The sequence below is a fragment of the Podarcis gaigeae genome, assembly GCF_964106915.1.
Source record: "Podarcis gaigeae genome assembly, chromosome: 11".
In the NCBI taxonomy this organism is placed as follows: Eukaryota; Metazoa; Chordata; class Lepidosauria; order Squamata; family Lacertidae; genus Podarcis; species Podarcis gaigeae.
This window is the reverse complement of record NC_139687.1, coordinates 54748366-54771339: the sequence shown is the minus strand read 5'-3', so window position 1 is coordinate 54771339 and position 22974 is coordinate 54748366. Positions and strand designations below refer to the sequence as shown.

Genomic DNA, 22974 nt, shown 5'->3' with positions numbered 1-22974 from the left:
AGAAAAACCATGGGCAACCTTGGTACTTTGGGCTCATCAAATCCCTCAAGTGTGTTCAGAAGTAATTCATTGTAATATGAGGATCCACAACAACAACAACAACAACAACAACAACAACAACAACAACAACAACAACAACAGAAGAACATGGCCCCATTCAGGAATTATAGGGTAATTTGGGTACAAAACAATGAATTTACTGGCTGACTTGGTATCTGAGCCAGAGCTGCCAGATACATAATGATGATCTTTAAAAATTGAGCTATTTACATGAAGCCTCACAAGGGTGTTGTGTGAATAAGGGCAGTTAAAAGCAAAATGAACCCCAAGATTTACAGAAATTTTACAATAATAAAATCCAATTCTAACAGAAAGCAAGCTAAACTGAAACCACTTTTGGCTTGACAAAACTGAGGTATAAAGGTGGGGTTGGAAGAAGGCGGTGTGACCTTTTTGTGCTTTTAGTGAAAGCTTCTCATCTCCTGGAATTCTGCTATTAATTTTTTCCCTTCAAATAAAGGGAAGAAGCTATATTAACAAGGCTTGTAATTTTGTTTTTAACAGCTGTGGCGGCTTTGAAAACATGATTTTATAGAATTCTTGACAATGTCAGTGATTAACTGTTACTCAGGAAGACCGAATCACTTATTTAGCCTTTATTTTAAATGGCTTCATCCTTGTAGGGTCTAGACAATGAGCAAGGCCACTAGTTGGCACCAGGCAAGGGCTGGTCTTGTGAGACTCTGTAAATCTCAGAAACTGCAAACTAGACAGCCAAACATCCCCAGCAGGTCACAGGGTAGCTGATTGCAGAAGCAAATGTTAGGAAGATGGGCTGAAGTATACAGACAGAGGATGAGATTCTTAAACTATCCACTGAGTCATCCCTAATAAACAAGAGAAAACAACTACAACATGGCTGTAAAGTATATTGATTTTTGGATCATGTCACATACCAGATGAAAACTAATTAAGGGTGGGGGTTTTTTTTGCAAAATTTGGGGAATTCATGTGAGCTGGCATTATGAAAATGATAAGATACAAGCTAATTTTTGAACCCCTAATACTATTATTAGTTACATTAAGGAAGAAGCTAGAAGTTGTTCCTGTAAGTAGTTGGCAAAACACACAAAATTGACCAAAAAATAAAAATAAAAATATGGGGAGACTGGGTTAAAATGTTTGGGATTTATTAATAATGGAGAAGTTAATGCAATAAATTAGGACACAGGGAGAAGTCAAATAAAGACAAAACTGCAGCCCTCTCCAGGTGTTACTCACATGAAAAAGATCCACATCACATGGCAATGGACCCACCCATTAGGCCTGCCCTCAAAGTTGCCCTTGCTGCCACCATCTTGTGGCAAATGTTCTTAAGTGGACAAGTACTCTATGCATTGAGGTTCCTCAGACAATTAGAGGTCTAAACTGCACATTTGTAAGTGCATGCTTCAAAGACCTTAGGTATATATGCAGGTCATACAGCACCTATTCCAACAGTCTCATGTCCATGCTGTGCTTTAAGACAAGAAAAGATGCACATCTTTTAATCCAGGCATTTTGTATTTGGAAATATATCTCTCATGAGCAAATAATGCCACATTATAAACGGTGCAGATCTGCATAAAATCAGCCTGGTACAAATTTATACATGTGTGTGCTCCTGAAGAATAACACTCTCTTTATGTATTTAGTACTACGAAACAGTTCCCAAATAGAAAATATTGTGTATGGAATTGGATATTAATGCATAGAATTCATTACACATGGGTTTATACTCTTTATACTCTTCACCTAGACCTTGGCTGTCTGATACCCGATGCCCGTTTAAATTTCTTTACTTTTTCTCCTTACGTATTTTTTTAACTGTAATTTTATGTTGTGAACCTCCTTGAGATCTATGGGTGAATGGCAGTATGCAAATGGAATAAATAATAATCACCATCACCTCAGCTAATAGCATTTTTATAAAAGCTGTGATTTTTAGAAAATTCGAGAATCAAGTTTGTAAATCTTTCTTTCAATGCATTTCATAATTAATTATATCCGTTTTTACATGGATATCCTAGTGGTCATGACCAGGTCTACGCCTGCTTTAGGTTAGCAGTGCTGCAGAATCAGGGGCATCCAGACCCTTTTACTGGATCCCTTGTAAAACAGCATTATCAGATTCAGCGTAACTGAGAATATCTGTAGGCTAAAAAGCAACCACGGATCTCTCCCCCCCCCCCTCCAAATGATGAAAATGACAATGGTTACTCAATGTACATCTCCCAACAACCTGTGTCCCTGTTAGAGAGACAAATGCCCCTTTGAGAGACCAGGTAGCAGACATTCCAGCAGGCTACCTGAATGATTCCCCTCTCACCTGGTCACAAGATCTGTAACTGTAAGAACCTGTGTGTGAGCTTGTTGTCTTTTATTCCCCCCTCCACATCCTTTTGTCTCTGTGTGTCATGACTTTTAAAATGTAAAGCTGAGGGCAGGGATTGTCCTACCACTGATTTTTGTAAGCCACTTAAAGCTTCTTTGGCTGAGGTAAAAATTATTAAATCAATCACACATCTACAACAAATTGTCTCGCCTCACCCCACAAACATATAAACAAGATTACCTGCTTTAAAATAGTGTGCAGTCATCCTCCCCCTGGCCCCCAATAACCCTCTTCTTTTGTGTGCATAATCTGATCTACAGCGACAAAATTTTGTTTAGACTGTTAAACAGACTGTATTAGCAGGTGAAAGATTTTCAGCTTTGAAGAAGAAATATGTAAGAAAGAAAGGATTCCCAGTTTCAGGGATGGAACTGTTGGGGACATGGAATTATCAATTGGTTTATATCATGAGAATATAGATATTCAAACAAATCAGTGGCGTAGCGTGGGGGGTGCAGGGGGGGCTGGCCGCACCGGGTGCAACATCTGGGGGTTAGGGTTAGGGGGCGCAAATCCACGGGTTAGGGGGCGCAAATTACTTGCCTTGCCCCAGGTGCTGACAACCCACGCTACGCCACTGAAACAAATGTCCTAAATCCTTACAATCTAAACAGAACAGGTTTTCTTTTCAGACGATGTCAGAAAGAAACTTAGAGCAAGACTAAGCCAGCTAATGTACTCTTGCAGTTTCTGAAGCTAGCAATAAACCAGATTTCGTCAGTGAGGTTTGGCAATATGAGGAATCCTGTAACCAATTTCATTTCCTGATAAATAAATGGTCCACTGGGGAAAGTCAGCCAGAGAGTTTTGGAACTGCTGAGGGCTCAGACGTTGCTGAAGGACTCCTTGAAGGAGCCAGACTGTCTATTGCTTATCACTGCTGAGCCAAAGAGTACCATGCAAAACACTGCAACTGCCAGACTCCATTTAGAGCTCTTACTGAAGGACAATGCAATAGCACTTCACACACGTGTGGTAGCTTTTTAAGAGTACAAAAAGGATGTAGCACTTCCTATAGTGTTGTTCTAAGTGAATGCACTGGAAATGCGTGACTGTATAAAACAACACTCTTAGTTGGCTTTATTGCTCATTATTCATTTTAAAATATAAGCCCTGTATTTTGGGAGCAGGTTCTGAGATGGTACATTTGGATATATGTTTTGCTAGAGAAAAGATGTCCAAAGTTATTGATTTTGAAGCAACAGATAACTGGATTGCTTGATAGGTTGCTATTTTAATTGCAAAATCCACAAAGATTCTCAAACAACAAAACCTCACCTTCAAAAACAATAATTGATATATCAGTTTCTGTATGTATGTGTATGAGCCTGATGACCCCTGAAAAGGAGAAGATATAAAGTAAAAACAAATAACTTCCTATAAAATTCAGGCCCTTCATAACACAAGTACATTTGGGCTTCGTAGGCTAGATTACTAGCTGAATCTGCAGTTAATTAGCTGAACCCTCAAGTTAGAAAAATTCCCAAATTTACAAGTATAAACTGTTCTACTTATAAAAAGGCACATCCAATAAAACTGTGTGCACGATTCATATAGAACACATTTTTTTCTAGCATCTTTGGTTATTCTACCAGCCATGTAACAAATATAATTGGGGTGTAATTATTTAGGAGTAAGATCAACAGAAGAATACTGCTGGCTTCCACCACTTGGTTTAACTGGTGTGTCAGTTTACATGCAAATTCATGGCTCATTTCTGATGTACCGTATTTTTCGCTCCATAGGGTGCACCGGACCATAGGGCGTACCTAGTTTTTAGAGGGGGAAATCAAGAAAAAAAATCTTATTTCCCCCCCAGCCCCAAAGAGCAGCGTACAGGCTGCGCGCAACCTCTCCCTGCCGGAGGGGTTGCGTGCAGCTATGGCACAAGCCAAGGCAGCGAGTGGGATGGATCCCGCTCACTGTTTTGGCTTCCTCTTTAGAGGCTGTGCGGGGCTAAAAAGGCCATAGTCGCGTGCAGCCTCTCCCTGCCAGAGGGGCTGCGTGCGGCTATCCCTGAAGCCTTCCGAGCGAAGCGCAAGTTCCCGCTGCGCTCCTCAGGCTTCAGGTTCGTTTTGCTGAAGCCGGGAGAGCAAGACTCTCCTGGCTTCAGCGAAAGGAACCTGAAGCCTCCGGAATGCAGCGGGAACTTGTGCTGTGCTCCGAAGACCTTCAGGCAGCTATCCCTGATGCCTGGAGAGTGAGAGGGGTCAGTGCGCACCGACAGCTCTCGCTCTCCAGGCTTCAGCGAAAGCAACGGGAAGCCTCTGGAGTGCAGAGGGAGTGCTCCCCCTGCACTTCGGAGGCTTAGCATTGCTATCGCTGAAGCCAAGGAGCCTGCATTCGCTCCATAGGACGCACACACATTTCCCCTCAATTTTTGGAGGGGAAAAAGTGCGTCCTATAGAGCGAAAAATACGGTACTTAGTCCATAGTGTTAAACTGATATATGAGAATTGCCATGGCAGTTCCAGATCTACAGCATTTGGTCAACAGCAAGTAGCCAAGACAGATGTCCTAGAAATTTTATAAGCAGGTTATGACAGTGTTATCAATCACTTGTTGTAAAAGCCTGGAATTTGGTAGTCGAGGTATGCGATCTCTGAACATGCATGTTCCCCTTTTAGCTATCATGGCTAGCAGACACAGACCTACCCACCTTGTATTCAACCACAACTCTTTTAAAATGCATTGCTGCTACCTGCCACCACAATTAATTGCGTACTATGTTGATGGCACATTATGCGAAGAAGTCCTTATTTATCTTAAACGGCTGCTTATCAGTTTCTTTTAATGGATTTCCCCATTTCCCTTCCATATTTTTTTCTGCATGCTAACCTACAAAAACAACAAAGAACCCCATGGCACTTTATACACACATATATTGCAGATTAAGCTCTTGTAAGCCAAATACTTTTCATTAGATGTGACAAAACTAATGCCAAAACCTCATCTTTAAGGTGCTTTGGCTTCAAAGAACTGACATGGTTACCTCTCTCATAACTACTTCGCAACCGTCTTTTCTCTCTCTCCTAAGGTAAAACAGATCCAACTATTTAAGTCTTTCCTTTTAAGAAGGATGGTCTTGCTTCAAGATCAAACTCCTGTACACCCTGAAAACAATTAGTGGTAGCTCATAACCTTTAAGAGCTGCAGTTCTTTGAAATGCTAAGCAGTGACGCCTCACATTCTTGGACACTGTACAGGAACAGGGTTGAAGATCTATTTACTCTTGGTCTACAAAGAAAATGTTTTATGGAGGGGGTTCCTTGCCTTGCAAGTTGGAAAGCCAGATAATTGTATTCCATTGGAGAACTCTGTGGCATGCTTACAGTAAAAACCTGATATTATCTCAAGGAGTTTCAGTGGCAGAAATTCAAGTGCGTCTTGCTAATGCACATTTTCCTGTGTTGCAATTGTGAAGTGATGTTTGCACTCCTTTTCAGTGGGAGAGCCAGAAAAGCATTAGGGCATTTTATAGCTTTAATGCCAAAATGGCATGCAGAATAAAATTGCTCCTTCTTTCTTGCATAGGTCAGCAATGCTAGTAAGTTGTCTTAATTCTTCTCCTACCGAGATGTCCCGTCCCCCCCGACATCACCTTACCATAAGACAAATCCCACAGTGGGGCCTTCAACCAAATGGAGGTAGAAATGCTGTTTTAAACTCTAGAACTAACTGACAGCTACAGTATAAAAGCAAACCTCAGGTGCTTGAGTTCTCATGTTTAGAAAATGAATTTCCTACAGCCCTTCTACGGATTCTACCCCTTCCCTGAAGTCTACATTAATATATGTTGATTTTCAGACTCAGACGATACCTGGGGTGAGGTGGAGTGCATGTCCTCCTTTTCAAATTTTGAGAGTAATATATAACTAAGGTTGCAGTTACAACATGAATGAGCTCTCTTTGGGAGAGTCACACAGAGGTTGTGGATGCCATGATAAACACCACTGCTGTAACATCAAGAAATCCTTTGACCAATATTGTATTTTAACGTAACCAAGACCTTATGTGGAAAAAGGACTTATCTTCATAAGAACAAAATAAACTAATCCTTGGAATGAGAAACAATTAAATAATTCATTTCAGAGGTTTACTGGAGAAGGTATTTTACTGGGTGTGTTGGTGGCATTTAAAAATTTCAAGAAATCAGAAAAAAGCTATTATTTTAGTCTATGAACATTCTATAACACCTAGTCAATGTAGACTTAAAAAAATATGTTCAGATTCCAGCATTGTGGACTGCTGAATGGAAATAATGTTTAATTATTTGTTCTCTTAACCAACAACTTCATATCAACATATGAAGCTACTTTGTACAGGGTGAGGCCCCCAGTCCATCTACTGCCATATTGTCTACTCCAGGACTGGGGAGCCATTGTTCTTCTGAGGGAAAAGTGCATGGAGGACAGTGGTGAGGCCAAAGTCCTGAATGGATGGGGCCAAAGTATGCACACATTGGTGTGTCTCCATTCCTCCCACCCTTCTCACAAGTTTTTCTCCATACTGCATTGTGAGAAAGGGACCGAACCCAAAGGGTGCTCATCAATGGTTCCTCTTCATCCTGGAGAAGAGTGACTAGTGGGGTGCCACAGAGTTCTATCTTGGGCCCGGTCTTATTCAACATCTTTATCAACGACTTGGATGATGGACTCAAGGGCATCCTGATCAAATTTGCAGATGACACCAAACTGGGAGGGGTGGCTAACACCCCAGAGGACAGGATCACACTTCAAAACGACCTTGACAGATTAGAGAACTGGGCCAAAACAAATCAAGATGAATTTTAACAGGGAGAAATGTAAAGTATTGCACTTGGGCAAAAAAAAAATGAGAGGCACAAATACAAGATGGGTGACACCTGGCTTGAGAGCAGTACATGTGAAAAGGATCTAGGAGTCTTGGTTGACCACAAACTTGACATGAACCAACAGTGTGATGTGGCAGCTAAAAAAGCCAATGCAATTCTGGGCTGCATCAATAGGAGTATAGCATCTAGATCAAGGGAAGTAATAATGCCACTGTATTCTGCTCTGGTCAGACCTCACCTGGAGTACTGTGTCCAGTTCTGGGCACCACAGTTCAAGAAGGACACTGACAAACTGGAACGTGTCCAGAGGAGGGCAACCAAAATGGTCAAAGGCCTGGAAATGATGCCTTATGAGGAACGGCTAAGGGAGCTGGGCATGTTTAGCCTGGAGAAGAGGAGGTTAAGGGGTGATATGATAGCCATGTTCAAATATATAAAAGGATGTCACATAGAGGAGGGAGAAAGGTTGTTTTCTGCTGCTCCAGAGAAGCGGACACGGAGCAATGGTTCCAAACTACAAGAAAGAAGATTCCACCTAAACATTAGGAAGAACTTCCTGACAGTAAGAGCTGTTCGACAGTGGAATTTGCTGCCAAGGAGTGTGGTGGAGTCTCCTTCTTTGGAGGTCTTTAAGCAGAGGCTTGACAACCATATGTCAGGAGTGCTCTGATGGTGTTTCCTGCTTGGCAGGGGGTTGGACTCGATGGCCCTTGTGGCCTCTTCCAACTCTATGATTCTATGATTCTTGCCTTGCAGCTTGGAAAGACAGCTGGTGGGGCTGGCTCAGTGGAGTATCCAGGTCTTGCTTCACTAGCTCAAGTCCCTTCACTTCTTCAGCAGCAGCATGGAAGGGGACTGGGATGGCAAACCATTGGCCACTGGGTAGGCAAAGCAGAACCCCTGCCTGGCTTCTGTACTGGCTGCTGAGGAAGTGGCTGATCTCAGCTTGGCTACATGAGATTTAAGCACGAAGGTTACGGTGCTGATAATTGCTTTGTGGTGGACAGAACAATTTCCAGGGTGGTAAAGGTGAACTTCTCAATAGGAATTCAGATTCATTCTCAACAGCAATGGCTCTTAAGGAATCTTCCTCTCAGAATGTTTGTTTGAAGAATTCCAGAGGTAAAGATTCAGAGTTAGATTTTAGGGGCAAATGCCCACCAAATAGTGCCTTGGATGCCACTTTTGTTGCAGTTCCAGCTGAGGTGTCCAATCCAGTGCTTTTCTATGCTCTGTTGGACCATTTTTGGTTTATGTGCACAGGACTCCAATAATAATAATAATAATAATAATAATAATAATAATAATAATAATAATAATAATTTATTTATACCCCGCCCTTCCCGGTTCAGGGAACTGGGCTCAGGGCGGCTAACAACAAATTTAAAACACTTAATTGAGGCTACAAAAAAAGCATAAAATACGGTATAAACCGTAAATAACAATAAAAAAAATCAATTTATGATGCAATTGGTGCCTTGCTTCTCTTGTCACCTGTCCATTTTATTTACTTTATTTATTTATTTACATACTGCTTGATTTTAAGAAAACAACAACCCCAAAGCAGCTTGAGAGAGGCAAGCATCACCCACTGAGAAGCCGTAGCTCCTAATAAAATATCTGTGTCCCAATGAACTAATTTTCCTGATGGCATCAATTTGACGGTTGCTTTCTCAGAAAATTCTCTCTTGGAGCTGGCACGATTCCTGTATCTTGGGATCACGAATTTGTTAGTTGTCACTATAATGCTACTCCCATTTGCTATTCATCTCTTTAGCACATCAAAGAAATGGTTTCTTATAAAATACAGGTACACTTTGAAGCCATCAAGCAGGGAAACCAGGCTGTGCATATGTACACACACACACACAGAAACAGACACACAAACACAGAGATCAGCATTTTGGATTGCTGGAGACAAAAGGAATCTGCAAAGGAATGGGCTAGAAAAGCACCATTCCTCCCCCAGCCCTGGCTTTTGGCCCTATTTTTAAAGAGCAGGCTTTAGTGCTCTGTTAAGCAGAACAAATTTCAATAAATACTACATACTTCATGCCATGCTGGCAAGGGGCAACGTAAGAACATACTGGCAAGCATGTTAGAGACATGAAAGAGAAAAGGAAGGAGTAAAAAACTAGGCAACACACTGCGAAATAAAACTGGGAAATTCAACAGAGGAAAACCATTTGTAAAATAAATGTTTTCTCTTCAAATGGCTTACCAGCGGGAAGTTTCCTTCAAAAGCATTTAAATGTGATCTCTTAAATGTTGCTCATTCTATGAACTCAAATGTCAGCTTCCAGTTAATAACGTCTGGCATTCAGAACAGGTTTTCCCACTTAAAAAAAAAAGTGCAGCTATCTTCTGGCTACCTTCCCTGAAAACCCTGAGATAACTTCCAGACTCCAGACAGAGTCTCACTCCTCTCAGGCTCTTAATCCTCAAACTACAGATAATTTCACCCAAAGGGAGGGAGAGGGGGAAAAAGACTGTGAACTTGGGGCTGGGGGTGGGGTAGACACTGAAGTCAATTTTCAGTTATCACTCTGATCTTTAAATTACTCTTAATAATAATCTTCTGCAATAAAACAAGGAGCCTGTAATGTGGGCTGCCTGTCTGCAAAGGAGACAGCTCTATCTCTGAATGCTGCGGCTTCCACCTCAAGACCCAGGCGCATTAGCTTCATTTATCTCCTTCCACAGGGTGAGGGAGGAATCCAAGACCTGGTTATTTCAACACCTGCTACTTTATCTCCCAGCTTCTGCTGGAATCTTCTAAGAAGGCTAATTACCCAGTTTGGACTTTCCCTACCCTGCATAGCGCATGGCCAGGAGCAGACACTTTAAAGCAACAGCTAATTATAATCACACTTATCTTGAGCAGCAGTCAGGTGAAGATGCTAAGGGAGTTTCCAATTCTCAGACACTTGACTGTCAAACACGTCCGCCCTCTTCCTCCCCAATGTGTGCCATGATGCGTCTCTACGCAGGGTTCACTTTGACGCCAGATTCCTTCGACAGAACGCCACGACGGTTTGACTGGATCCAAACCAAGAGTTCACCTACTAGCCTAGCACTAAGCCTACTAGCCTGGCATCTAATCTTCCTTTATGTAGCCTGGGGCCTGCCTACTCCACAAAGTGTATGACAAACACATATCACATGTGCTCATTGGGAAAACAAACAAACATCTGACAAATGCATTTAGTTACATCTGCAGTATAAATGCTCTCTTCTCAATTATCCAAACAGCAGCAAATCCTTGTTATCTTAATTCACAGTGTGTTTCCGTGTGGGAGGATAGTCTGTTTTTCTGAACTGCCAATTGTTGAAGGATTCTGTTCATTTTGATGCAATGTTTTGTGGTCCTTGGTGAGACCTGGCAGAACATACACGTAGAGATATTGGGGATCAGCTCTCTATCTAACTTTTTAGGAATAGGCCAGTGAGCACAATTCTAGATTCATGTTGGGATATAATGATGGATCCATCTCCAAAAATATCAAGTGGAAAATCGAGTTAACATTCTAGGAGGCCTTCTGTTCTTATAACTGGGTTTCTAACACAGTTCTGCCTTTAGATCTGAGGTTTTTGTTTCGTTATTTTCATTCTGTAAAATGACCCACATAGTTTCTGAAGGACTTTTTATTCAAATTTGAGAAGGAAAAAAACTTGTTCTTTTCAGGGGTGACAGGAAGTAAAACAGCATTGGGGAACCTCAGGCCCACAGGTCTAATGAGACCTAGCAGGCCTTTCCATTTGTCCCATGTGTAGTTGTCACTAAGCCACATCCACCTGCACATAATCTGATATCAGGTGCAAGGCCATATTATATATGAAGAAAGGTACAGTTTGGTGCCTTCTGAATTTAGAAACCATTTCCTGAGTTGTACCAAACCAAGTTTTGTGCAGAACAGACACACTGAAACTGATGGAGCTAAGTCAGTCATGTCCATTAAGCTCAAGTGGTATTCAATGAGGTTTTACTCAAGAGCAGACCCAGGAAAAATAATAAGCATGGCTATGTTAGATAAATGCATTGCAGTGGGTCTGCTCTGAGTAAAGCTCAGTTGAACAACAAAGGCTCTGTGCTGAGTATGACTATCATGGGATACAACACTTAAATTTGGTGACAAATTTAAGACACAACCCAATTACAGTTGGAGTTAGAAGTGCATTTAGAGTGTGCACTCGAGTCTTCACTTCTTGGCATTACTCGAATTCAAGCCCAGCTGCAAGGCGACAAAGGAAGAATCTGGGAGTATACCCTAAAATATGCTCCTAAAGGTAAAGGGACCCCTGACCATTAGGTCCAGTCGTGACCAACTCTGGGGTTGCGGCGCTCATCTTGCTTTATTGGCTGAGGGAGCCGGCGTATAGCTTCCGAGTCAAGTGGCCAGCATGACTAAGCCGCTTCTGGCGAACCAGAGCAGTGCACAGAAACACTGTTTACCTTCCCGCCGGAGTGGTACCTATTTATCTACTTGCACTTTGAGGTGCTTTCGAACTGCTAGGTGAGCAGGGGCTGAGCAAAGAGACCTCACCCTGTCACAGGGATTCGAACCGCTGACCTTCTGATCGGCAAGTCCTAGGTTCTGTGGCTTAACCCACAGCGCCACCTGCGTCCCAAAATATGCTCCTAATACTTCCTTTAATGTTGAATAACCTGGTAGCAGGTGAATAACTGGTGAGTCTCGGTGCTGTCAAAATGGACAGTGGGGGAGTATTACATTTTAAATCTAGTTATCCACCTCTGAAGTAAAAGGTAGCAAGCTCCAAAAGTGCTTGCGTACCTTTCTTTTTAAAGTGTGGTATAAATGTTCCCTATCCCAAAAACCTAAAGTAAAGAGTTTTTGCTACAAAGTGCTGCAACCTTAAAGGACTAGATAGCTTACATACCGGAAAGCAGAAGGAAATTGGAGACAGTGTAGAAGTGATGGGGCCACAAATTTTAACTAGAACTATGGGATCAGAGGTGGGCCATGAGATTATTTTATTTAACAAAATTTATATACCACTTGGTTGTAATAAACCTCTAAGCGGTTTGCAAGAATTATTGAGCAATTAAGAAACACCCCTCATTTACCTGGGAAGCCAGTTCACCATCTCAGGCCACTGGACATCCACACACTGGTCCAATGTATGAGTAGAATGGATTTGTGCAAAATCCAATTTACAATATCTCAAACAATGTGACAGATGTCCTACAGAAAACTGACTACAGAATCTGGATCAACCATATTGACATGGATACACCTTGTTGAAAAATGCCAGGTACACAGAAGGAAGGCACGTTCTCATTTCCTCACCAAGTGTAGGGGAAAGAGTGAACTATTTGGTCCGGGTTGCTATTTTACATTCCAGTGTGTTTTTAATTTATTTGAGTTCGTTTCCATGCCTCTGAGGGCAGAGACCACCCTGGCTGTCTCTTAGTGCAGACCCAGGTCATCGAGCCCGAGCTTCCATAAGAGCTGTTCACCATGAGCCACCATTGGCAGGACTGGCAGCAACAGCAGCAGATATGTTCTATGCTTATACTATTTTATTCTCTTGTTAATTATGCTGTTTTAAATGTGCATTTAAAAAAATGACTTCCTTTAGTAGTGTTCAGGGAAGTTTTTAATGTGTGACATCTTAGTGTATTTTTTGTCTTTGTGGAAGCTGCCCAGAGTGGCTGGGGAAACCCAGCCAGATGGGCGGGGTACAAATAATAAATTATTATTATTACTATTACTATTATTATTATAGTAATTTTTTATTTTGAAAGGTTTAAGATAAAACTTTTTTTTGTTAACTTTGATGCATTAAATGTGCATTCTGTAGTTTACCTCCTTTGTAACATTTTATTTTGAAATATTTAAAATATTTTAGTTTCCTGTTACTTTGTTGGCCTAAATGTATACTTTAATGTTTGACTTTCTTTAGTAATTTTTATTCTGGATTGTTCTATTTGACATTTTAATGTGTTGTAAACTGCTTTGATGTATTTTTTCTCAAATATATAAAGTGGCATAGGAATGAAATGAACAAATAAAAAAATAAAATAAAAACTATATACAGCAGTACCCTGGTTTTAGAACAGCTTAGTTTATGAACAACTTGGAAATAGAATACTGCAAACCCAGAAGTAGGTGTTCCGGTTTGTGAACTTTGCCTTCGAAGCAGAACATGTTCCGCTTCCTGTTGAGTGTGTTCCGTTTGTAAATTGAGTCCCCCGCTGCTAATCAGAGGCTTCCTGTTGAGTCTGTCGGCTGTTGAGTCCCGAGCACTCACACAACAGAGGTGATTTTTGGAGCTTTTGTTTTTGATATTTTTTGTGTTTTTGTTTGTGTGGCTTTTTCAGGTTTTTTTTTACTGTGACTTGTTCTTCGTTTTATGGGACTGACTGGTGACTGTGGCTTGTGACTTTGTTTTTGTGACTTGTTTTTGTGACTGTGTGGAACACAATTCAGCTATTGATTGATTGATTGTGTGACTGCAGAAATGGATAAAAGTCCCCCATCCAAACAATGACTATCATCAGTGCATGTAAGAAATATTTATATTTTAAATTTTTATCATCTACAATACTGCCTTATTTTTTCTACAGTATAGTGCACTGATTATTGCTTTCATTTTATGAATAAATGGTCTTGTTAGATAGTAAAATTCATGTTAAATTGCTGTTTTAGGGGTTGTTTTTAAAAGTCTGGAATTGATTAATTCGTTTTTGCATTACATTCTATGGGAAAACATGCTTGGTTTTAGAATACTTTGGTTTTGGAACAGAACTCCGGAACGAATTAAGTTTGGGAACCAATGTACCACTGTAGTCACAAGACATCTCTAGTAGCAACATGTGCATATAATTCATTAGGGTTCTTGAAGAAGCATACGATCATAGAAATGGTAATTTCTACACCAATGTTATATAGCCATTCGTTCTTTTTCACAGTATGCTTGCACATTCCGTTATAGATTAATAATCCATGCAAACACCCAGAACTCAAATATAGTAGAACTCTACAGCAGGCAATGCTGTAACCTATAGAAAGAAAATTATCCTTAAAGTGCTGCTTTGTGGAATGCTACACATTGACTGGTTTTGTTAGCACTCACCCTGAGTCTGTCTTTGGGCAGAGCAACAGCTCCTTGCTTGATGATTTCCAGAACTCTCTCTACAGACAGCTCAGCCCCAGCCTGCTCAATTCTGGAGCTAAAGAAGCTGATCACCTGGAATGGAACAGGGAAATATATATTATATACACACACATACACTTCTGTCTGTAAGTAAGTGGAAGCACAGGTTAAACAATGTCAGGGTATCTGTCAACTAGATTTTTTTTTTAAGTCTATAGAAACCTACCCAGCTGATTTATGACAGTTAGACATTTCTTAATTGAGATTCTTCAACTGTCAGGTATAAATGCTAGATTAAAAATAGTATTTAGCATTTGTATTCCAGGTAATTTAGGCACTATGACCATGATCCAAAAATGTACATATGAATACTTCAGCAATACTGCATAGCAGCTAAAAGACCGCAAAGTTCAGTGAATTTTCAGCTTCTGCTATCTGCCACATGGCTTTTTTTGACTACTGAAGCAGGAACAAAGTTTCCTAAGAAAACAGGAAATCGCAGGAGTAATGATTGCTTTGGGTTTTTATTTAATCTTCATGATAATTCTCAGAACCATGAAGACTACATTGGCTAGTTTATCTTACACACCAAGGCCTATACGATGTTTTGGAATATCACATAAAGGAAGGTAGATCTAGAAATGCCGCTGACATATCTCTAAACATGCAATCTTGAGAAGTTAGGTAGACCTATCTTAAGAAGAGAAACAATGCCCATGTCATTGAAGGCAGTTAACATTCCTTTGATAATCGCAGCCAAGGACTAGGAAATGGTTTACTGCATGGCAATAATGTTCTTGGGATGCTTTTGCAATGCAGAGCTAGGCACCCAACTGAAGCTGTTAAGCCTAATTAGGCCCTTACAACCTATTAGTAAAACAAAAGAGAGCTGATGGTTTGATTACTCCAGGATTCAAATGAGATATACTGTTGCTGCAGGCAAGTACAGACATTACTTCTCTTTTGGAGTAGGGAGATCTGCCAGGCTTGCAATGAAGGCTTTTCAGAATATGCTTAAAGTAGAAAGTGAGCAAAATTCAACAGAAAAGCATCCCTTCCGGTAAAGAAATACCTGCTCTGCTGATCCTAATTACCGTCAACTGCAAATCCTAAGCAAATATCTTGTAAAGGTTTTAATTACCACAAACCTTAACCTTAGCAGATCTACCCTTCTGGTAGACCTGTGAGTCAGTACTTCTGTTCTGAGCATCCTCAGAGCTGTTTCCTTGAAGGCTACACCTCCAACAAATTCAAAGCACATCGATGGATGAGGCCATCTTTTCTTTTCACCACCTCCATTCTCTTTCTTCTCCCTACCTCTCTCCTTCCCATTAGAGTGATTAAAGCATTTCACATACAGTATCATGGTAATCCAACAACGTATTTGCAAGGTATGTCAGTTTATCCTCATGCTGTGGTGAGAGGGAGGCTGAGTCAGAGCGCAGCTTGCCTAAAACCACCTACTGAGTTTATGGCAAATATAAGATTTGAACAGTGGACTTTTCATTCATCAGTGCTATACAAGCTCTCACTATCATCATCTTTTTGGTGGCAGGTAAAAGTGATGTTTATTAGTGCACTAACAAAGTTTCCTGTGGCTGTTTTGGGGTTGTTTTGTTCTTTTTTATGGTAGAATGTAGCTGCGTTTAAATTTTAAATGTGTTGGAAGTTTCTTAGAATAATAAATAAAAATAACAATACAAGCCCATGAAAAAGAAGGTAGACGGTAGACCCACATACACAGATTTTGCAGTGTTCAGTGTATCGGTCATGGGAAAGCTACTCTCTAATGGTATCGGATGCTCAGGAATCACAAGTAATTCCTTATTTTAATGCAACAAGTCTTATTAAGTCCTCATAAATTAACAAATCTGTGTTCACAGTAAGTTAACATCCTGCCTACAAAGACATCCTTAAGAGCCAACAGCTAGCAACTGCAGCAAACAGCTGTAGTCATTCTTAACTTGTTTGATTTCCCCCACTTTTTGAAATGCTTTTCAAGTTCCTTTAAGAATTACCCATCTTGCAGGAAGATCCTCAATACAACAACAAAAAAATAAGTAACCAACTTTGTGTAACATTTAGGATATCAGTACACCATTGACAATTACCAGTAAGGAAGTGCATATCACATCCCTCAAAATGGGAATCCATTTACTTCTGGAACAGGCTTGAGCAGTAAATGAAAACAGAAATCATTCTATTCCTGGTTGCTAAGTGAACCATATGTTTTCTATCTGCACAAAATCAGAGTTGTAGCTCAGTCCCACAACTCCAGGCAGAATTATTCTTATATTATGCAAATAATGTACGAATACCCAAGTTTATGAATATGAGCAGCACAGCATACCTCATTTGTGTAGGTATTTTTTCTCTGTCCCAGCCAAACTTCCAGGGACAGTTATAGGGTAATGCACAATCTTCCAGCTGCCCTCTTTTACAACACCAGGGAATACTGACATCCACTTCAACTAGAGAAAAGTGATAGCTCAGACGGTAGAGCATGAGACTCTTAATCTCAAGGTCTTGGGTTCAAGCCCCATTTTGGGCAAAAAGATTCCTGCACTGCAGGAGGTTGGACTAGATGATCCTTGCAGTCCCTTCCAACTCTACAATTCTATGATTCTAAAACAGTAAATGTTTTATAGGATGTATGGGAAAGCAGAACAGCTGATGTTCTGGCTTTTTCTTAATTGTTTTAAAGTTATATATTCTGCAACTCTGGTATGATTATTTTAATACACACACACACACACTTATTTTGATGTAAAACACGCCTGTAGATGGAAAGGCTGGTGGAAAATATCTTAAATAAATATGTTTGAAAAGATTGGAATGGCTTTTGTTTCTTTTTTTAAACAGAAATGTCTGGCAAAATATTTCTATAAAATCAGTTTATCAAATAATGGCTGTAATGACATTTGACAGTCTGCCTTACTGAAATATTTTTGCTAGACAGTTATTAATAAATTGTGATTTCCAGTGTTTAGTGTAGATCCAGCCTTTTCCAGTTATTGTTATATTTTTGGTTGGATCTCAGATTCTGCTTTTTTGAGGGCTTTCAGACTTGTTTTTGGCATGTGTTATACAAGTTATCTGACGTTTTTTGCACGAATAAGAATGGATGTATTTGTTCCAATAAACTAATGATAATATACCATCATTGTAATTGATGATGATTATTTTCCTATATAGGCTTTGATTGGGGGATTGGATAAAGCATTAGTGATTCATTGGCTGATAATGTTTTAATTAGACATTTTTTAAGCTTTTTAAAATATGCTGTTTCAGGTGCCCCTTTTTGGCAGAGAATGCAATGTATAACTGATTAAAACAAGCAAGCAAGCAAGCAAGCAAGCAAGCAAGCAAGCAAGCAAGCAAATAAATCTATCTATCTATCTATCTATCTCTCCTGCAGTAATTAGAGTGCCTGCTCTGCCACCTCCTGTCTTGTCTGGTGTCTCTGCAAGAGGAAAAGCAGATATTCTTACCACAGCAGCCTTCAAGAAAAGTATGATACATTTAAAAACCTCCTTTTTCATTGCAGCTGCTGTTCTGTGCCACCTGATAGTTCCACAAGGGCTCATGAGAATAGAATTAGAAGTACAGTATAAAAAAAGGCAACGTAAAACATTTTTTAAACTTTAGTGTTGAACTGTTTAACAGCTGAACTGATCAATTCAGAAACACAATGGTTCACCATAGGACTATCTAAATGGGAAGGTCGGGTGGAAGGCTAATAAATTTCATTGCCATCACTCCTTCTGTACACCTTCCAGGAGGGACAGCTGACAACCTGCAGGGGACGAGTTTGGTTCTGAGGCTCCCAGTTGCTTATTTCTAACCTACAGTCAAACCAAACAGGACACTGCGATATCTCTGACTACAGATCTGTAATAAAAGCTGTGGAAGGACCTTCTAAATTCAATGTGAACTACAGCACATATTATTTTTTAAAAAAACAAAACAAAAAACAAAACAACCTCTCCCCCTTTTCCTGATGGGTATCACTCCCCATGCTGCTGTTTGGCTCTCAGATGAAAAACTTACAGGTACTATCCTACCTCCACAGTCCTTATCAGATTCAGGCTTACATGGAGTTTATCTATTAGGGATTATATTTTGGATAGCATTGCCAGTCCAGTTTGATAAGCTGCTTTGTCACTTTCTCAGCTGCTCAGCTGTTTGCACCTTAGTAATTAATTCTGGCAAGCCACTAGGTCCCTGAACTTTGTCACAAAGAGCTCAGATCTTATACAGTGGTACCTTGGGTTCCGGAGGTCCGTTCTTAACCTGAAACTGTTCTTAACCTGAGGTACCACTTTAGCTAATGCGGCCTCCCGCTACCGCTATGCTGCCGCGCAATTTCTGTTCTCATCCTGAAGCAAAGTTCTTAACCAGAGGTACTATTTCTGGGTTAGCGGAGTCTGTAACCTGAAGCGTCTGTAACCTGAAGTGTCTGTAACCCGAGGTACCACTGTAAATGTTTCCCTGGACAGATCTAAGATCTCTGGATCTCTAAAAAATAAATTCTTGTAATCACACATCTGTCTAGTGGCAAAACCTGTGTGCTATGCTTTACTACCATAGTATAGGTAGCATCAGACAGAGAGATGAGACAGCAGGGGTAACTATTGCCTTGGCTACCTGGTCCTCATAACAAGTATGTATGACCTTGAATCTGAAGCATATTTGAATCTGAATCTGAATAGCATATTTTCTTCTCCCCTCTCCAACCTTTTGTGGGTGTTTGGATATAACGCTGCAGGCATTTATCTGTTTTTTTATTTCTGTACAATTCCCACAGGATTTAGATGCTTTATACATAAATGACCACTTTCCTCTTGTGTGTATGATGTGAGAACCACATGCATCTGTGCAAAAATGAAATAAAAATACAAATAGCTTTCCACAATGAATGTAACAAGTGTAAAAGCAAAATCCACATCTACAAAAAGTAGGAGTTTAAGAACCTAGCAGTTCGAAAGCACGTCCAAGTGCAAGTAGATAAATAGGTACCGCTCCGGCGGGAAGGTAAATGACATTTCCGTGCGCTGCTCTGGTTCACCAGAGGCAGCTTAGTCATGCTGGCCACATGACCCGGAAGCTGTACGCTGGCTCCCTCGGTCAATAAAGGGAGATGAGCACCGCAACCCCAGAGTCGTCTGCGACTGGACCTAACGGTCAGGGGTCCCTTTACCTTTACCTTTTACTATAAAGGGCATTGTAGAAGATCAGTTCGTAAGAGTTTGTTTTTACTTACCAGATCTATATTCTGCATTACATCCTGGAAAGAGGGGTGAGTTCGAAATTGCTCAAAGAGATCCCGCTTATAAAGCAGTGCATATACTAAGTTAGGGTTATGATGTAGTGAGTTTGTCAAGCAAGAGTTGATTATCTCTAACATCATTCGAATGACTTCTTCAATCACATTCAGGTCCTGTGCCTATAAGAAACAAGTAGATGTCTATTAGGCAGAATAGAAAAAAATATTATTCAGGCACGGTTTCCAATGGTGATTATCCACAGGCAAACAGACTGTATTTAATCTCGTAGATTCTAACTAAGTAGTGGCACCTTTTAGCAGACCAATGGATGAAATTAGCACCGTTACTTATTTTCCATGCTTTATTCTGTGGGTCTAATATGGCAAGACATCTCAGCCCAACTAGTCTATCCGGCAGCAGTGCTGAAAATTTTCCATTTCAAAAGGTGGATCTTCATCCTTCAATGAAGTGTATTATTTTACCATTAAAACAGAAAAAAATCACTATGCTCTGTCATGAATAACTTTAGTGCCAGCTAGGGCAGACAGTATTGTCTGGGTTCCAGGAAACTTTGTGGCTCCTGACAAGCTTATCAGTGTTCCTCAGTGATAAGATCAGTAAGGGCAGACAAACTAAAATGGTCAGAAGCAGCCTGATAAAAGTACATGTTATTATTATTATTGTAAACCACTGTAGGGATCTTTCTGGGTCAAAGTTGAGGAGAAATATCAAATAAATATCTGGATAAGAATAGTCTAGACATGCTGATCCACAATCTTGTAGCCCATCATCATCATCCCACTCTTCTTCATTCAAAGATCAAAGCGTGGTTCACAACATAAAAATACAAAAATGAGAACACAAAATATGTTTTAAAACAAAAACAAACCAATACCCAACTACCCGCACAAACACAAACACACTTTAAAGGCCTTAGTATGTTTAATCAGAGAAAAGCCTGGCTACAAAGAAATGTTTTCACCTAGTACCTAAAGAAATGTAATGAAGGCACAGGGAGAGCATTCAACAAATGGGGGGCCACCACAGAAAAGGCCCGTTCTCATGTTGCCGCCCTCTGGGCCTCTGCTGGTACAGAACACTGTTGTAGGATGACAGACAGTACCTCAGAATGCAGTCATAGAACACAGATAAAGTTATTTGTCTAACACCTCCTCTCCCATATCATCTGTCCCAGGCCCTGTGGGATGACATGCAAGAGACCTTTCTTTGGCTCCCTGACTGTGAACTCTGCTTCTGGAAGTTCTGGTGGCAGAGACTGTGATGAGTTTCTGCTGCCAAGCAAAAACATTCTTGTTTTTCTAGGCATTTGGGGTGAACCAATGAGGCCACTTTCTGCTTTCAGTATTTTCAGGCTGTTATTTTCTGTGTCTTAATAATTATTTTATGACATTCTGGAAACCATCTTCGGATCACTATAATGGCACCACTTTGGAAATTATGCAGATGGTGTAGGTGCCTCTACATTTTTAATCCCATGTATTCAAGATGACTCAAATTACACTGAGGCTATAAGAATGTGCATGGAAATGTTGTAAGCTTTCTCAGCGAAAAGGCACAATAGGAAGTTATAAGTAAGTAATTTCCTTCTTAAATGAAAAGGTAGAGGACTTGAGGAGCCATGAATTCATGTCATTTGTGGTATGAACACCCATTCCTCAAAGCCTTCTCCCCTTGCAGAATTCTAATAAATCTTGGTCAATGGTTATTTAATAACAGGTCTGCATGATACTCTTAACCTCAAAATGGATCATAATACCAAGTGACAGACAAAATAGAATTCTCTCAGAACACAGGAAGAGCACTCTGTTTTATGGTCTTATTTACAAGGCTGAGCTATACCCCAATACAAATACCATGAAATAACTCTCCAAGTTCTTCAATGCAAAAACTTACTTGGGGTAAATTTAAACAATGGGCTTCTGGGGAAGGGGATGGGGTTACACAAACAAAGAGTCAAAGACAGTAAGTGGATGAAAGGTGAAATACATGAAGGAAAAACTGCATTTCATTGCTGTCTATACATCAGGCACCTCTACATCTAGACATGGCGTCAGGACAGATATAAACAAGGTTATGAAAACATTTCATGTTCATCACCTTGTGTAATAACTTGTGCAGCAGCTTCAAAACAATCGAAACAGATTTTTTTCCTCTTTCTCTAAGACAAGACAATGGTTCAAATGAGAAATGCTTTAAAAGCTTTTTTCTCCGATGTAACAGCTGCTCTCCATGCAGAAAGATATATAATTAAACTGGTATTTTTGCACCACATAGTTTGGGCGTTTGTAACAGTTGGGAACCCCCCCCCCCAAACTACTGAACCTTTTAACTCTGAAATAATTGAGACCGGTGCTGATTAATATCCCAAGATACTATAATTTTTTTTTAGCTGGCAGCCATTCTTGGAGTCAATTACTGATTTTTAAGACAACACAATAGGCCAGAAGTATGCAGGCAAGATTCTCAAAAAGAATATTTTTCCAGATCATACCTCAACAGGGCATACACCCCAGAAGTTCACAGGCTGTTTTAGGACATGTGTATGTGTGTGTGTGTGTGTGTGTGTGTGTGTGTATACACACACACACACACACACACACACGGATGCCACCAGCATTCCCTGGGCTCAGTACATTGTACTGAGTACACTGTACTCCTGCATCCCACTACTCCCTTACCATCTATTGACAAGAGCTGCTGCATATGTACATATATTAACTTTGCCTAGCCTACCTCACAAGGTTGTTGCAAATAGAAAAGGTGAAGAGGAGGAAAAACATACACAACCTCGAGCTGTACACTATGAGTCACAGTAGTGTGCCACAAAAACAAACTCTTGTGAGGCCAAAGCACTTTTTCAGCCAGGAGACTTCTTGCTTTATTTCTTCAGAATTCACTGTTTTGGTCTAATCAAAGGGCAAACTCAGAATAGGCATTCACACAGCAAGAAACAGAGAGGGCGAAATGCTGACTTCTGTGACAGCTTCTAATTCTTACACACACCTTTACATTTTGAGAGCATAAAAGAGTGAACTGTGCTTACAATTTTAACCCGGGGGGAAACGTGCTACAGCTATCAGAAATCACATCCAGATATTCTTAAACTAGTTGTTCCAGAGCAGCAAGACTAATGGTTCACATCCAGTGTTCAGTTTCTCGCTCAACTTCATTTAGCAGTGCATATAATTAAAAAAATGGTGACATTCAGTTCAACTTCTAAGGAAACTTGGTCTAGTTAGTAAGTATAAGATAGTTTCCTTGATTGAGGGTTATTACGAGAGAAGCATATGTATTTTGTTTGCAGTAATTCTGGGAAGTTT

General features: G+C 40.3%; 1 protein-coding gene across 9 annotated transcripts in view; it reads right to left on the bottom strand.

The window, feature by feature from the left end:
* Nucleotides 1-22974, bottom strand: part of DYM (dymeclin) — a 173064-nt gene that overhangs the window by 21223 nt on the left and 128867 nt on the right. For 8 of the 9 annotated variants that reach the window (XM_083702689.1, XM_083702691.1, XM_083702685.1 and 5 more), the window contains 2 exons: nucleotides 19630-19812; nucleotides 14346-14459 (listed from right to left, as the gene is read on the bottom strand). In XM_083702689.1, the coding sequence (XP_083558815.1) occupies nucleotides 14346-14459; nucleotides 19630-19812 (297 nt within the window). Of the gene's footprint in view, nucleotides 1-9149; nucleotides 11547-14345; nucleotides 14460-19589; nucleotides 19813-22974 lie in introns of those variants that run through there. The other variant, XM_083702693.1, reaches the window with a different exon arrangement.